At 51.9% G+C, this 16,290-nt stretch overlaps 3 protein-coding genes across 3 annotated transcripts; 1 reads left to right on the forward strand and 2 right to left on the reverse strand.

Moving 5' to 3' along the window:
• Positions 1-6,730: 6,730 nt before the first annotated feature.
• DCS_00690 (exocyst complex component Sec5) lies at positions 6,731-10,101 on the forward strand (the record flags this gene model as incomplete). Its single annotated transcript, XM_040798027.1, has 4 exons — positions 6,731-7,049; positions 7,116-9,175; positions 9,229-9,911; positions 9,990-10,101. The coding sequence occupies 4 exons, from the start codon at positions 6,731-6,733 to the stop codon at positions 10,099-10,101; spliced, it is 3,174 nt and encodes a 1,057-aa protein (XP_040658910.1).
• Positions 10,102-10,405: 304 nt separating this feature from the next.
• Positions 10,406-12,670, reverse strand: DCS_00691 (uncharacterized protein; the record flags this gene model as incomplete). Its single annotated transcript, XM_040798028.1, has 2 exons — positions 10,406-10,515; positions 10,579-12,670. 2 exons carry the CDS (start codon positions 12,668-12,670, stop codon positions 10,406-10,408), a joined length of 2,202 nt encoding a protein of 733 aa, XP_040658911.1.
• Positions 12,671-14,222: 1,552 nt separating this feature from the next.
• DCS_00692 (DUF300 domain protein) lies at positions 14,223-16,022 on the reverse strand (the record flags this gene model as incomplete). Its single annotated transcript, XM_040798029.1, has 3 exons — positions 14,223-14,639; positions 14,697-15,864; positions 15,931-16,022. The coding sequence occupies 3 exons, from the start codon at positions 16,020-16,022 to the stop codon at positions 14,223-14,225; spliced, it is 1,677 nt and encodes a 558-aa protein (XP_040658912.1).
• Positions 16,023-16,290: the final 268 nt, after the last annotated feature.

The following is a 16,290-nucleotide window of genomic DNA, read 5'->3' on the forward strand; positions in this document are numbered from 1 at the left end:
AACCGCTAAATCGATCGGCTGGCCAGGAGTTGTAATTACAATAATTGTTGTTGTATATTGATACGTACAATTTGTTAGGAGATTAGCTGTTATACAGTATATTAAGTATGAATGTATGTTGCACCAAACCAACCACAAAAAATAGGCACCACAGTCAATATAGACATAGTAGGTGCTATATGATGCGACAATGTACCATAGTTAAACTGTAGTAGTTTTACTGTAGTAGGTTTACACTGGAAATAGTATAGTAGATACATTACCAGCCACATCGATCCCCCCACCAGCTAAAGCGGCTAACGCAAGTTACAATAACCGGCCGACAACAGAAAGACTACTGCTAGACTAGATCAATAATTCAACAATATTGTTACCGACGTCGTTTAGTTATACTGGCATGGCAACTAACAACAAGATATTCACTTTCTAGAGCATAAATAAGACTGGTTTGAATCCTTGTCTTACTAAAATTGGTAGGAATCGTATCTACTGTGTATACTTCTAACTAATTGCTGGAACGTAGGCTATCCAACCTTATTCTATCCGTACGATCATATAAGATTTTCAAATCCTTCGTATCCCCTGTATATACTTCTAAATATTTTCTGGAATGTAGGCTATCCAACTTTATTCTATCCGTACGATGATATAAGGTTTTCAAATCCTTTGCATCCCCTGTATATACTTCTAAATAATTGCTGGAATGTAGGCTATCCAACTTTATTCTATCCGTACGATGATATAAGACTTTTATATCCTTCGTATCCACTTTGTATACTTCTAACTAATTGCTGGAATGTAGGCTATCCAACTTTATTCTATCCGTACGATGAAATAAGACTTTTAAATCCTTCGTATCCCCTGTATATACTTCTAACTAATAGCTAGAATGTAGGCTATCCAACCTTATTCCATCTATACGATCATATAAGATTTTTAAATCCTTCGTATCCACTGTATATACTTCTGACTAATTGCTAGAATATAGGCTATCCAACTTTATTCTATCCGTACGATGATATAAGACTTTTAAATCCTTCGTATCCACTGTATATACTTCTAACTAATTGCTAGAATGTAGGCTATCCAACCTTATTCCATCCATACGATTATATAAGATTTTTAAATCCTTCGTATCCACTGTATATACTTCTAACTAATTGCTAGAATGTAGGCTATCCAACTTTATTCTATCCGTACGATAATATAAGGTTTTTAAATCCTTCGCATCCCCTGTATATACTTCTAACTAATAGCTAGAATGTAGGCTATCCAACCTTATTCTATCCGTACGATAATATAAGATTTTTAAATCCTTCGTATCCCCTATATATACTTCTAACTAATAGCTAGAATGTAGGCTATCTAACCTTATTCTATCCGTACGATTATATAAGACTTTTAAATCAGCGGTAGCAAGACCCGTAAGTCTACTCGTCGCAGTGGGTATACGGAGTGTTTAACGATTGGCAATAGAGACACCAGGCTGGAAACATATCCGAGCGGTCTCTTCACAATGGGAGTATCAATGTCTAACTTCTTCCTGGGAACTGCACTCTTTAGATAATGCAGCTCCAGGCCAGGTTCTTAGTAGACAGACTAATCGGGAACGGCGAGATTGTCGTTGCGGAAATGGTAGCGGAGGAAACGTTGTGAGTGCTAGTATATTGCGCAGAAGAAATAGATCTAATTTACAACTCTGCGTAGCTATCTACATATACCGACTCCGAGTTAAAAGCACCAGATACTCTTAGGTATACATATCGGAAATGCAGAAGATTCGTAACTTCAAAACAGTAAACGCACAAGGCTCTAGATATCCTGACACGGAATTGAGTATATATACATATACAGTACGGTTAGCACCAATCCTTCGTCCTAGAAATCTACCCAACCACTCTACCCACCACTCTACCCACTCTATCAGGGTAGGGTTGAAAAGGCCATTACTCTACCCGGGTAGGGTAGAGGGAGGGAAATGCTCCTCTACTCTATAATGCCTAAGTATGCTGTATGCCCCTACTGCCTGGAAGAAAGAGTCTACAAACCAAGGAATTGACGAAACAACGCTTTTCTATAACTGTACAGCTTAATCTACTAACAGATCAGAGGGATTCATACAATAATTATATTAAAGTATTCATGCGGTAAAGATAACAAGAGACTATAGGTACAGACTTAACGGGATGAATGCTACAATTGAAGCAATAGATAGCCAACATCTATTAAAACCGTATAATACTTGGCCATAGTTCGGCCAACAAACGTACCAGCCCGACCGCATGTATTTATGAGTTTATTGGTTACGAAGTACGGAGTATTATACCGTAGCGATATAAGGCGTCTGATGCAACTGACTAAGGGCCACATTTCGGTCAAGACTTGCTAGCCCGGCCGCATGTGGTTTTGAGTTCATTGGTTACATCGTAGCCATATAACGCGTCTGATACAGTAAACCAACGACTAGATAAATGAACGCCCGCCAGCAAGATTACAATTCTAGCAATTTGAGTGCGCAAGAGGAGGGGGTAGTGGAAGTATATCGCACGGACCAGGGAATCAATCACGCTGTTAGTAACAGCAAAATGGGTGCCAGTTAGTAACTGGGTAAGAGTGCACACTTGGTAGTACCAAATTATACAAACAAATGCGATTATTCTTCTAACTAAAGTGCAGGAAAAGCACGGCTATTTATGTCTACAGAGTAGCACCTTATAGGTCCAGATTGTGGCTATACGGTTGCGTAATGATTGATTACCGTTTCCGTTGTGCAATGACTTGATCGCTGTTTCCGTCATGCAGATCGCCGTTTCCGTCGCGCAATAGCTTGCTTGCTGTTTCCGTTGCGTAATGATTGATTGCTTGCAGTAGTACTGTAAGCTGGCAATGGCTAGTAGCGATTTGGAGAGCGTCAATTGTTAATCCGATCAATTGTCTCCTGTGGTCGACTGGCTACTACATGTGCAAGTCGTATTGTCGTAGTCAGTTGGCTGGCAGTAGTACTGCCGCCTGTCTCTCCGAGTTGTAGTTTGGAGAAATAGTATGTTGTATACTATTAGTCAACTCTATATACTTACTAATACTCGCAGTATAGTATAGTATTGCTACAAGTAGTTCTTGTAATTTTGTGCGCAAGAGTAGGGGGTAGTAGAAGTGTATCGTACGGACCCGGGAATCAATTACGCTGTTAGTAACAGCAAAATGGGTGCCAGTTAGTAACTGGGTAAGAGTGCAAACTTGGGGTGCCAAATTATACAAACGAATGCGATTATTCTATCAAGTATTATTAATTACAGTACAGGAGAAATAGGACTATTTATGCCTAAGAGGTAGTACCTCGACAACCTTATGCTCCTGAGTCGAGACCATAATTGCCGTACTAATGTGTGCATATATGAGCCTGTTAAGTCAGGTGGCCAGTCCATTATACCGCGCAGTAGGTCACCTGCTTGGTCGTATTCGCACGGTGAGTCACCGGCTTGATTGCCCTTGTACGGAGTACCATAGTTCAAATTGCCAAGAGTAGTACTTATGGCTGGCAACGGCTGGTAGCCGTTAAGAGAATGTCAATTGGTGTTCCGATCAATTGACTCCAGTGGTCGACTGACTACTACATATGTGGGTCATGTTGTAGTAGTAGGTTGGCTGGCAGTAGTACTGTCGGCAGTCGCTCCGAGTCGTAGTTCGGAGAAGTAGTATGTTGTATACTATCAGTCAACTCAATATACTTACTAATACTCGCAATATAGTATAGCATCTGATGCAACAGAGGAAAAAGGGGGTCCGCCCTGACTAGGGCTACAACGAATCAAGGATCGTAAGATGGGTCAGAATCAATCTATTGGTGTTCTTCTTGATGATGTTGTTGCCAACCACAAGGTGTCCTCTGTGTCACGATGCTGACTAGCAGGAAGGCAGTATGTGCAAAGACTATAGAATTTTCGAACTAAGGAAGAAGAAAAGAGAAGGAAAACAGTGAGTGCGGGGAGGAAGGGGCCATATACATAGGTGGTCCGCGCATCACGTGATGAAGAGTGTAGGGTAGGCCAGAAGAAGAGTACGATATACGATATCGTCACACTCTGGGCCTGCTTAAATAGGCGCAGATGTGGACACCGCTACGTAACTAACTACCCGGACTTTAACCCCGTTACAGGCCTGTTAACGCGTCGGCGCGACAGTATCTTTACTAGTAGTAGTACTACTAGTAGCAATAGGATAGTATCCTATTTGGGTAGTCTTACTAGTATAAATACTAGTATTTTAACACACAGTACTACTATAGGCCACTCAATTATTAATATATAACGGAATCAGCCAACCTTATGACTGAAACAGCCATCTTGTCATGATATTAGGCTTTGTCTAATAAAGCTATGTCCTAGGACAAAGTCACGTGCTACCGCACGTGACTTGTATCCTATGACTAAGCAGGCATTGGAGTATAAGTACTCCAATGCCTTGCACTATGAGTTAGAGTTCTGTAGATTTCTTAACAACTATTTCCGACTACTAAATACTGGTAGTACTAGTGACTCCATAACACATCTAACCTTGTGACAGAAACAGCCAACTATTGTATGACTGAAACAGCCATTAAGCCATAGTACAATGGTATCTCCGACTAAGCCGTTGAGCAATAGAAACGGCGATCTGTCCAGATCTACAAAGTATTGCTCTGTAGACATAAATAGCCGCTCTTTTCCTGTACTGTAGCTAGAAGAAAAAATTGCATTCGTTTGTATAATTTGGTACTACCAATTGTGCACTCTCGCCCAGTTACTAACTGGCACCCCTTATTGCTGATACCAACAGTGTGATTGATTCCCTGGTCCGTGCGATATACTTCCACTACCCCATCCTCTTGCGTACTTAAATTGCAAGAGTAGTACTGCTGCCAGTGGTTCCGTGTCGTAGTTCGGAGAAATAGTATATTGTATACTATTGGTTAACTCAATATGCTTACTAATACTCGCAGTATAGTATAGTATCTTTACTAGTAGTAGTACTACTAGTAACAATAAGATAGTATCCTATTTGGGTAGTCTTACTAGTATAAATACTAGCATTTTAACACTTAGTATTATGGAGTCACTTGTACTACCAGTATCTAGTGGTCGGAAATAGTTGTTAAGAAATCTATAGAACTCTACTCAAAGTACAAGGTATTGGAGTACTTATACTCCAATGCCTGCTTAGTCATAGGGTGCGAGTCACGTGCGATAGCACGTGACTCTATCCCGGAACATAGCTCTATTAGGCAAAGCCTAATATCATAACACTTAGTATAGTACTAGAACGTGAACTAGCCTAGAATAAGGTTAAAGTGTTAGCGTAAGAATAAGAGTATAGTTTGGATTATTATCAGTAGTAGAGGGGGCGGAAATAGTACTTAGTATAGGGGTAAGGATATAAGTAGGGCGTATAAGGGTAGGCTTTATTTTAGATAAGGTTAGAGTATAAGTCTATACCTAGCCTAGGGCTAGGAACTCTAGTAAAAGGACAGTATAAGTACCTAAAACAGACCTGACTTTAGCGCAAGGCTTAACTAAAATATAGTTATTATGCTAGGTATAAGTATAAATGTAAGACGCGCTACAGGCGTGTAGGCCTTATAAGCGAATGTGAGGTGCAGTACCCGCACTAAGTGCGGATACTGGCGGATCTTTTGACAGTTTGGCCATTTGGTCGAACGGTTAACTGGTCTATTGTCCATATGGGCACACCTCCCCATATGTGTTACAGGAAAACTACTTGACAACTAGGGCTTCTAGTTGTGTGCGTTCCTCCTAGTGGGTCCCTTGGTTCCCTCCGTTCTCCTATATCGGGCTAAGCCCGATACCATAACAAGCTTACTGCAATAAAGCCAGCGTCTTATATAAGCAAGCCCATATTATTATATATAATGCCAGGGCTCTTTCGGTGTCATTTTCGAGGGCACCAACCTGCTCAACAATCAACAGGTTGCCATCAAATTTGTCAGTCACCACCGCCCCCGCCGCCGATGCGTGCCCCTGCCGTCGCGCGCGCTCGCTCGCTAACCCCTCGCCCGCAGGAACCTCGAAAGAGCGACGCGCCTCAGTTGCGAGACGAGTACCGAACCTACAAGATTCTCGTCGGTTGCCGAGTTATATATACTAATGCGTACAAAAGTATAAGAATACGGACAGCAATTATATATTAGTAAAAAAGACATAGAACGTTAAATATTACAATTACGAGCGGCACCTGGCCTTACAGCGCCGCCCCATAACACGTACTCCGTATTTAAGTACTTAAATAAGTACTTAAGTATTCTACTTATATTCTACGGAGTATGTACTTACTAAGCACATGTCCTTGCATGGCATGCATGGAAGGTGTTAGCCACTGTACTCCGTACCTACATGTACTTTAGTATGTACAAGTACAGGAACAGGAGAGAGGTTTGACGCGCAGCTGGAGTTGTCCGGGGAAGCTGCGACGCCAGGCAACTTGACCCATGGCTCCCGCATCGATTATTACAAGACGTCGACTCTCTTCTTCTACATACAACCAACCCCATCCCCCCTTCGCGGCTCTCAATGTCAATCCACGATCACGACGAATACGACCAAACGACCATTCGTTTTCGCTAGTACTTTCAGTCGCCATTTGCCGTCCATAGCGAGCGTCCTTCGGCGGCTGCCAATCGGCACATATTCACTCCCCTGTGTCTGTCTATCGAGCCATCTCCGCGTCCTCCGTCGCAATGGCCGACTTTGAGCGGACCATTCTTGAATTCTACCAGCTTCCCACACCATACCCTGTAGAGTGGCCGGCGGAAAAGGAGGGGGGGGGAGCCTATTACTCGTCTGGCGACGAGGAAAATGGGACCAAGCACCGGCGACGAAGGTCGCGGTACCAGGCCCTCGAGTCGGCCGTCCATGATCGGCGGAGCGTTGTGTCGGGTGTCGAAGACATTGGCAACTTGGTTCAGCAAGACGAGCCCGATCCCCTCGGCACATCCGATAGCGTCGTCCAGTCGTTGACGAGCATGGGCCTGCCTCTGCAAGATGACCTGCGCATGCGTAGGTCGACCTACCTGTCTGTCTTTCTGCCCAACGTGCACCGTCGTTGACGATTATCCCCGGCAGGAAACCGCTTCTTGCTCTCCTCCACCACCTTCTCTCCCGCCCTCTTTCTCTCCCAGATGCACGCCAATGCCGACACCCGAAGCCTCCACCAGGGCCTCGATGTCCTATCCCAGTCGATCGATCAGAAGTCGGCTTCGCTCAAGGTCCTCGTCGAGACCAACTTTGAGCGCTTCGTCAGGGCCAAGGCGACGATTGATAACGTCTACAAGGAGATGAAGTTTCGCGGCATCGACCCGAACCAACCTCGAGGCCCCCGCCACGTTCGCCATGCCAGCCGAGGCAGCGTCCTCGCCGGCAGCGTCGGCAGCCCCTTGAACAGGCTCTCGTCCGACGGCCGGATGAAGAACGCGCTCATAAAGGAGAGCGACTACGGCGTCATGGGCATAAAGACACCCCTGCTGGACGTCTCCGCCAAGGCAGAGGACGTCTGGGGGCCCGCCCTCGGGGGCCGGGAAATGGAGGGCCATCTTCGGACCGTCTCCGACCAGCTCGATCAGTTCAGGGAATACGTTGAGCTCAGCGCCTCCGTCTCGGAAAGCATCAACCGGAACGACTACAAAGCCCTGGTCGAAAGCTACCATCGCGCCCGCTCCTTCGCCGACGAGGCCCGCGTCATGTCGCAGCAGCTGCGCGGCGAATCGCCTGCCGACGTTCAGCTCTACCAGATGGTCATCGCCGGCCGCATGTGGCATGACGTCGACCAACAGATACAGGCCTTCAAGAAGGATGTCTGGAAGAAGCTCATCTTGCTGCCGACGCTGCCCAAGCCGGAAAACTTGGAGGATCCACACATGGACATCATCGGCTTCCTGCTCGAGCTCGGCGTCGAGGGCAACCCGATATGGGTTTGGCTTCTGGCCAAGTACGATCACATCAAGAGCAAGATACAGACCACCGCCGATCGTTCCAAGGTCGAAATCGAAGTCTTGCGCCGTCGACTGGCCAACAATGACAAGCCGGCACCGCAAACCGTTGCCGTTCACATGCGCTCCATTGGTCGACAACCCGCGGGCGGTAAACAGCTGGCGTTGGACACCGTTGACATTGTCGAGCTGTGGGAGAAGATGCTAGCCTTCATAACCAATCTCTACTCCCCCCAGGGTGTGCTCGGCGATCTGGTCGAGTTTTGGCAGGCGGCACAGGGCTTCGTCGATGGCAAAACGCAAAAGCAGCTACCGGTAGGCTACAATGGCGAGTCTCGCGTTCACCACAAGCTCTCGCAGCAAGTCGTGTCCGATCTCGACAAAGCCATCGTGGAGCTGGTCGAACTCCTCCGTGACCATGTCTTTGCCTTCTTCGCCGACCTGCCACCCGAAGATGTCTCCCTTCTCTTTTCGCCACTGCCCCCGATGACGCCCAGTTCGCCAACGCCCCCTGGTGGGTTCACCCCGACCGCTCTCCGCGACCCACGGTTCAACTTCGACCCCAGCAACCCCCCGCCGCAATCCCCCAAGAGAGGCGAGCAGTGGGAGAAGCTGGCTTTTTGGCCGCCGTGGTCGAACTCGGTCAGCGGCGTGCAGTACCTGTCCCAGATGCTCGCCCTGGTAGGATCGGCGGCGTCTGAGATGGCAAGCCTCCGACCCGTGGCATCGGGCAAGCCCCGGTTGCTCGACGATCTGAAATCCCTCGTCGGCGTCTCGAGGGAAAGGTGCGTCACGGCTCTTTGCGCCGCCTGGAACCGTGACGCGGAGAACATCAAGTTTGTCGAGGACTGGCAGAGGTCGCCGGAAGCAGGCGACGTGACGCGAATGCCTCAAATCTTCTCGGCTTTTGAGGGCGCTCTGCTGTCGGGCATGCAGAAGATCCTCTACATCCCAGACGCCATGGAGAAGCCGGGCGCGAGGAACATTGTCCAGCCTCCGTCGACCAAGCTCCTGCAGATGGTGCGAAGCCAGTACGTCACCACGCTATACAAGGCTCTCAGTGGCATGGTGGAAAACGCCGAGCGGTCGTTGAAGAAGGACGACGACGAGTGGGCAGCGGAGTCGCCGGGCGCCTGGCAGAGTCTCGGCGCGGCGTTGCAGGAGGCGGGAAATAACACACTGGACGCCGGAGATCGTGTGAGTGAGAGAGGAGACCGAGTGTTCAACCGCAGACGGCTGACTTTGACTAGAACATCAGGATGCTGTTGACGCTGAGCAACCTCCAGGCGCTTCGGTCCCAAGTCGTGCCAAGCCTAAACCTGCAGTTCGAGAACGCTTTCTCCGTCAAGCTCACAGACGAGGCCAAGACGATCCGTGACGTCCTTGGGCAGATCGACTCCCGACTCTTCCAGTCCTTTACCAAGCAGTCGGTCGACAAGGTGCGCGAAATCGTCCAGGCGGGGCTGACACCGTCCGACTGGTGCCCTCCCCCCAACGATCGGCCGCGATCGGCCAAGCCGTACGTCTACGAGGCCCTGCTCACGCTCGTGCTCGTCCACTCCCAACTGGCCACGACGGCACCGTCTCTCACGCCCCAGGTTCTCTCTTTCCTGCTCGAGCAGACGTCTCTCCAGCTCCTTGACACCTTCCGCTTGCGCCCGCGGTACTCGCTTGAGGCCCTGATGCAGGCCACACTCGACGTCGAGTTTCTCGCCCAGACGCTGAGCCACTACACGACCGACCGCGCATCAGAGCTACAGAGCCAAATTTATCAAGAGCTCGACAGCCGCACCGACAACGACGCGCGCGCGAGGCTGCAGAATGAGCTGCCTGAGATGCGTAGCATGCTCAAGAAGTTACGTGATGCGAGCAAGAACGAGTTTGCATGCTTCAAGAGGCCGAAGCGACAGGCCCAGACCAAGACAGACGCCTCGTGAGTGCCTTGGTGGGGAGGAAAATGAGGAAGAGGGACAAGAAACATCGCGAGGCAGGGTTTGCGTTGTATGTACAGGGTAGATTCACCGTCTGTCATGCTGCAAAGCAATAACAAGGGCCGAAAATACAATACGGTCCAGTACCCCCATCTGCCGGCCAGCAGCAGCAGCACCTGGTACGGACCGTAAGCGGGCTTGTTGCCCATGAAATTTGCACATCAAGGTGACCACCGCCTCGATCGTATCCTTGCTATCGACCCCGTCGTTCGTCCGTTGATGTTCACCGAGATCATACCGTTACCCACAGCTCGAAGCGGCGACCTCGAATTCACATGGCCACCATGTAAATGTCTTCGGCTGGTCAGGCTGGGCCAACAAAAAGCAATATCAAGCCGAGGTATCATTTCGCGTTGCTCGCCGATGGATTCATTAGCCATGAGAAGAATGAAAAAAAGATGGAAAGAGATAAGTGGCAGTGGCCTGGTGAACACGTTCATCGAGTTGGCGTAGGGAGGAGAAGGTGTGAGCAGAACATGAGCTCAAGGGAGCGCGAGTCTGCGGGCGAAAATTGGGAGCCCCTTTGGCGGGCCTCCACAGCATCATCTGCCGCTGGTTAGCTTTTCCAGCTCGTCCATTCAAAGGGGCCACAACAAGACGGTGACGTACATTCCAAGTCCAGATTTCGAAAATAGGTGGAAATTATGACATCAGTCTCCGTCGTGGAAAGCTTGCCATCCATGGCGCGCACGGTCGGGGGAAGGGCCTTGCGGATGCCGAGGAGCATCTTCAGCAAGCCGGCAATGATGCCGCCCTGGTCGGTGAAGGCACCTGGGTCGCGCTCGAGCGGCCATCCGGGGCGAAGGTGGTCCTGCTCCCATGCCTTGAAGGCCCACGTGGATTTCTCGACGCAGTTGAGGAAGATCATTGCCGTCAGGTAGGTGTGGAAGCCGGCCTTGGTTTTGCTGTCAACCAGAAGCCGGTCCAAGAGGTTGAGAAGGCCCCTGGACGTGCTGTTGGCTTTACGCTCGGCGGCAGCGTTGAGCTGCATGCAGATCATGCTGTAGATGTCCACGTTGTTCTCCACCTGGGCCTCCTTGACCGGCCTCGACCTTCCGTCCTCGCCGGCGAGCCTCTCGACGATGGTCCACTGCCTCTCGCGGTCGATGCACTCGACGAGGCCCCACAGCTCGAGCGCCTTGCCGAGAAGGTTATCGTCCATATCCGATGCCAGTTGGAGGGCCGTCTCGAGGGTGATGCGCATGAACCTCGACGGCTCGCGCTCGACGAAGAGGCGGAGGACGTCACGCATGTACGTCTCGACTTTGTTAGGAACATCTTCCCGGTCCTGGTTGATCATGATGACCTGGTGGTCCCTTGGTTGGGTGGCCGCATCTCCATCTCCCGCGGGCTCCAGGAGCACGGCCAGGGTGGCGAGACTGATATGATATCCGGTGTCTGGAAAATGCGACACCTCGACGGTGGAACCGACATCGGTCAGCTGGAGCTGGTCTTTGAGCAGGTTGATGCGGTTCTGGGACAAGACGACCTGAACACCGGCGGAATACAGGTCGAGTTGCTCGTGCAAGCGGGTGCGGACGCAGCCGGCCATCCAGACCCTGGGCGTGAGCACCTTTTCGCACGTTTCGCACGGCGTGCCTTTGCTGCAGAGCTTCCGTAGAATACGACAGCGAATACAGGCCCCGAGCTTCCGAACCTCCTTAACCTCTTCACGTCGGGTCGGCGTGAACTTGGAGCGGAAATGGCGTGATCGGCCGTTCAGATTGGGGCCGCTGGTGTCCATACGGACGCCACCACGGTTCAACGGCGGCGGCACCGTAGTCGGAGGATGGTCAAAGATGATCGGTGGCGGAGCTGCGGCTGCGAGATACGTCATCTCACCCCAGGGAGGCGAGAGAGTTGCGTCGGAGTGGGAGACGTGAGGCAGAGTTGAAAGGTCCTCGGCCGTCGTAGCCAACGCCTGAGTCTCTGCCGAGGCGGGTGGCGGAGCAGCAGGAGAGGCAGTGGGAGCAGGAGCAGGAACAGAGGCGGAGGCAGCAGATCCAGCAGCAGGAGAATCGTGGTTGGCAAGCTGCGGGTCCAAAAAGGACGGGTTGAGCCGAGCAGTGGCGGCAACGGCAACGGATATGTTCGAGGGGTCTGGCGACGATTGGCTCACTGGCAGCAGCGCCTGCAACCTTTCTTCGGGCGAAAGCTCGGTGCCGGGCAAAGTATTCTTGACGGATCCCGGGGAACGATCGGTTGGTGAGATGTTGCCGTCCTTTCTCGCGTTGACCTGCACTCGGTTGTCGTAGCTCACAGGCGGGTTGTCGAGAGTGTACTGCTCGTGAAGCTGAAATCGTTCGTTGTTGGCGGCCATGGCGGCGAGCTGACCTTTCTTCTGACGGCTGTTCTCGTTTAGGTCCACCTGCCGCGATGCCTCGGCGAGCGTCTCGAGGGCACTCCATCCCTGTGGAAGCGAGGTGGGCCGGACGGATTCCCGGGCCCGAGCCTGCTGTTGGCGCTCGGCGGCGGTGCGAGCATGGGCGATGCCGTGCATCTCGAGGCATGCCCGCATGCGTTCCGAGTCGGTGATGGCAGGGCACTTCTTGGTGATGTGGGCCATGAGGCCATCGACGCGACCCTTGGGGAAGTTCTCACCGCATTGCTTGCAGGTGTGCGGGTAACGGTTGCTGTTGTCATTCAACTTTGGTCCTCGCTCAAAGTACTCGAGGATGATGGGATTCGGTTTGCGGCCCATTGCGCGATGGCACGCTCTGGCGAAGGCGACAACGTCGTCTTTTTGCCGACTAGGACGCGGGACCGTATAAGTAGGCAGTCAGTCGATGGGGAAGGGGATAGGGTGGGCGGGTGGCAGGTGAAAGGCTTCAAAAGAGAGTGATGCTTGGGAGACTGAATTCTGCCTCTGGTGACAAACAGAATTCTCACCGCCTTAAAGGGGGGGGGGGGGGGTGCGATGTGGTGTGGTGTGTGGGTGGGTGGAGGAGGGGAGTGGCTAAGCCTGGGAGGGATGAAGGGCCTCGGCCACGCTTAGGCTTCGGGCGGTCACTGTTGGTTAATTGTCAATGGCAGGTGGGGGCGGACGGGTGAGTGGACGGGCCGAGAGGCTGCATCGACCAATCTTAGTACTGCACGGAGTACGGAGAGTAATTACTACATGTAATAATACTGCACAGTACAGTAAGTATGTAAATAGGTACTCTCCGTGCATGTATATTTGATTTCAGCAAAACCTGTCAACATATCAGTATGCACGCATGTGCGACAATATATGAACCTTCCGGCGGCAGTTGGACGTTCGACTGTAACCTCGAGATCGTCGACTTTCGGCCCCCACTCGGCCGCCTCACGATCTGCAGCCTGTGCTGTTCTGAGTAGGTGCAGGCCGTCGAGCAAACAACGGGGCAAGCAACCTGGAAAGGCAATCAACCGCCTGTTCATTCGGCCGTCCTTCTGCAACTCGCCTACACATACATCGACCTCCTCGTATTCGCATGCACATGGACCGATGCGTCGAGCAATGACGGCATCCCAAGCAGTTGTCCCATCACAGGGTCGTCGTGTCTCCTGCACACGCACTCCGTACGCGTACACGTACAATGCACGATGAGCAACATATCCAGACAGGACGCCTTGCTGGATCCCGTCCAACGCGCCGAGCTTCCCCATACGATTTGCGGTGCAGCACCATTGTGCAAGGTTTGGTTGAAGAACCAGATTTATCGACCCCTGTCCTTCTGCTGCCCGACCAACCTGCCTTCGGGGTCAGTCAGAATGAAACAATGAAACTGCATGTAGTGCGGTGGAGCGTTCCTGCAGCGGTAGGGTGGTCAGACACAGACAAATCATGAGGTGTCCAGTAATTCGTGCGCCGAGGAGCCTTCGCCAGTGCTTGTGGTCGCGGGCATGTCGAGGCAGCTTGGGCGCCCATGCATCCCTTGCCTGAATGTCGCCTCTCGGACTTGGAGCGTTTCCTTGCGTATTCTTATCGATGATGATGGGCCACCCAGGAGTGTGAGCCAGGATCACGCTGGTCGAGCTGGCATGCACATCATCGTAGATGCCCAACCTGCAGTTGCAGACTTGTCCGTTCTGGTGGACTCGATACCACAGCTGCATCAGAGCCGCAATGAGTATGTGTATGAAATATGTAAGCATATCTGCATTATAGACTAGACGTAACATAATAGCATTGCCGTCAACGCCTCGCTACGCCACCTCGCCGCCGCCTACCCTGTCATCTTCGAGGCTAGGCAACCAATGCGAGGGCTTGCTGCCAACTTCCGCAGCACTTATCGATCGCCGTCCCAAACGTTTCGGAACTCGTCACTGTCGGGCACATGGTATGACCGTGTCTGCCCAGACGCTTCCGCCTCGTGCCCCACCTCTTGCACCGCCTCTTCTGCCGTACCACCACCCCCCTCACCCTCCTCACCCACCTCATTCTGCTCTACGGCTGCCGGAGCGGGTGGCCCTTGACCGAGGCCCAGGCTGAAGGGGTCTGGTTCCGGGTGCTTGACCACCGCTTTCGCCTTCTTCTTCTTCCTCTTCTTGACAGGCACCACCGCCTGCGGCTCGACGGCGGACTCCGTCCGATTGGGGTCTGGGGCTAAGGTGGAGACGGTGGTGGAGGGCGAGCGAGGAGCAGGTGTCGCCCAAGGCGGCGAATACATGGACCGCAACGGTTCATTGGCCACGATCACGGGATACTACGCGCTCGTTAGCTTCTGCATTTGGTCTCTTCAGTTGCTGGATGCTTGACTCACGTTCCAATCTCCGTGCTCGAGCTGCCGAGCAGATTCGAACAACTCCTCGTCACCCCTGTCCAGCTCAGGTTCGTCAAACGTCCCGTGGGCGTGCTCGTTCAACTGATCCGGCTGGGTCGAGCTCTCGCCGTCCGTCGATCGCAGCAGGGGCGCCGTTGAATTCACCTCTCCCGGCCGAGGTATCCAGTACTTGCCTTTACCGCCCCTCTCATAACGCATGCCTTCTCGCAGTCTCGCGATCCTCGACTTGGAGTCTTGATGGGCCATGACTTTATCCCCGGAGTCGAAAGCTCGGTAGCCGTAGCCGCTGCCCCGAAACGTTTGCTTCGTGTCCTCGATCAAGTCTCGAGCGCCAAAGGCGTCCCTCAAAGCGTAGTTGAGCGGCATGCGCGCCGAAAGGACCCTGTTGTCGGCAAAATCGTGCCACGAGAACGCGTACCAATGAGCGACGGCAAAAGCAGGCATCTCCACGCAGATCAGCGCGTCTTGTATCGCCGCCGCGAGATTGTCTCTCGTGTAGCCCTCGACGTCGTCCGGGATGGCCCCGGTCCAGACGAGAATCGAGAGGAAGAATCCCTGCCAGTAGGAGGCAAAGATGATGAGCTTGATGCACAGAAACTTGGGCACTGGCCGGAAAGGCTTCAGGTCGTGGTGCATGCAGACCCAGAACAAGCCCAGCGAGTACAGGCAGACAGACACGCTGACGTTGTAGATGATGCCGCTCCAGAGGTAGCCGGACGTCGCCCCGATGAAACCCTCCTGGTAGGTGCCGGTAGCCTTCATGATGATGGCCGCAAGGGCGAGGATAGGCTTCAGCCAGGCATACTGCAGGATGCCGCGCTTTATCCAGAGGAATGTGTAAGGGTCCGAGATGTCGACCTTGCGGCAGACGTGATTCATCGGCCACAGATGATGGACGGGAGCTCGCCCATGCGTCATGATGATCAATGATCGCTCTCCACCAACGTAGTTTATGAGCAGTTGGAAAAATGTATAAATCGTAAACGCCTCGTAGATGTCACGGATCGGGTCGAGAAACGCGGCCGTCGTCAACGACACCATGCTGGTCCAGGACGAAATCGAATAGATGGGCACCATGAGCAGGATGCGGATCACGTATCGCTGCAGCAGCGGCTTGCGATAATTCTTAGCCTGGAGCCATATCGAACTATGCCGTCATCGTGCGTTAGCCGACTTGCCGAAGCTATGTGCGAGGACGGCCATGACAACATACACGACGGACAATAACGTTGCCGCGAGGGAAGCGACTCCGGCTACCACAGTCGTGGCAAATGTAAGCTTCTGGCCCGTCCCACCGTCGGACATGATCGTCACTCGTGCCCGCACGCGGTAGTTGGGACAAAAAGAGGGAGTGAGGCGACTCGAGATGAAGCTCGTCTTGGTGATCTAAATCATGGCTGGAGAAATCAACCAGTTCGTGAGATAGGCGAGGGTGTTGCAATGGTTCTATGATGAAGACCCCCAAATGCTGGAGGCACAGCTACCATCAGGGATGCAGGCTGTTGGCTTTCGCGTGAGTTGACGCTCGCATGCACAGCACCCGTTGTGACGTGACCTGGAGCTGGTGCGGCGG

This window comes from Drechmeria coniospora, chromosome 01 (assembly GCF_001625195.1).
Source record: "Drechmeria coniospora strain ARSEF 6962 chromosome 01, whole genome shotgun sequence".
NCBI classification, from domain to species: Eukaryota; Fungi; Ascomycota; class Sordariomycetes; order Hypocreales; family Ophiocordycipitaceae; genus Drechmeria; species Drechmeria coniospora.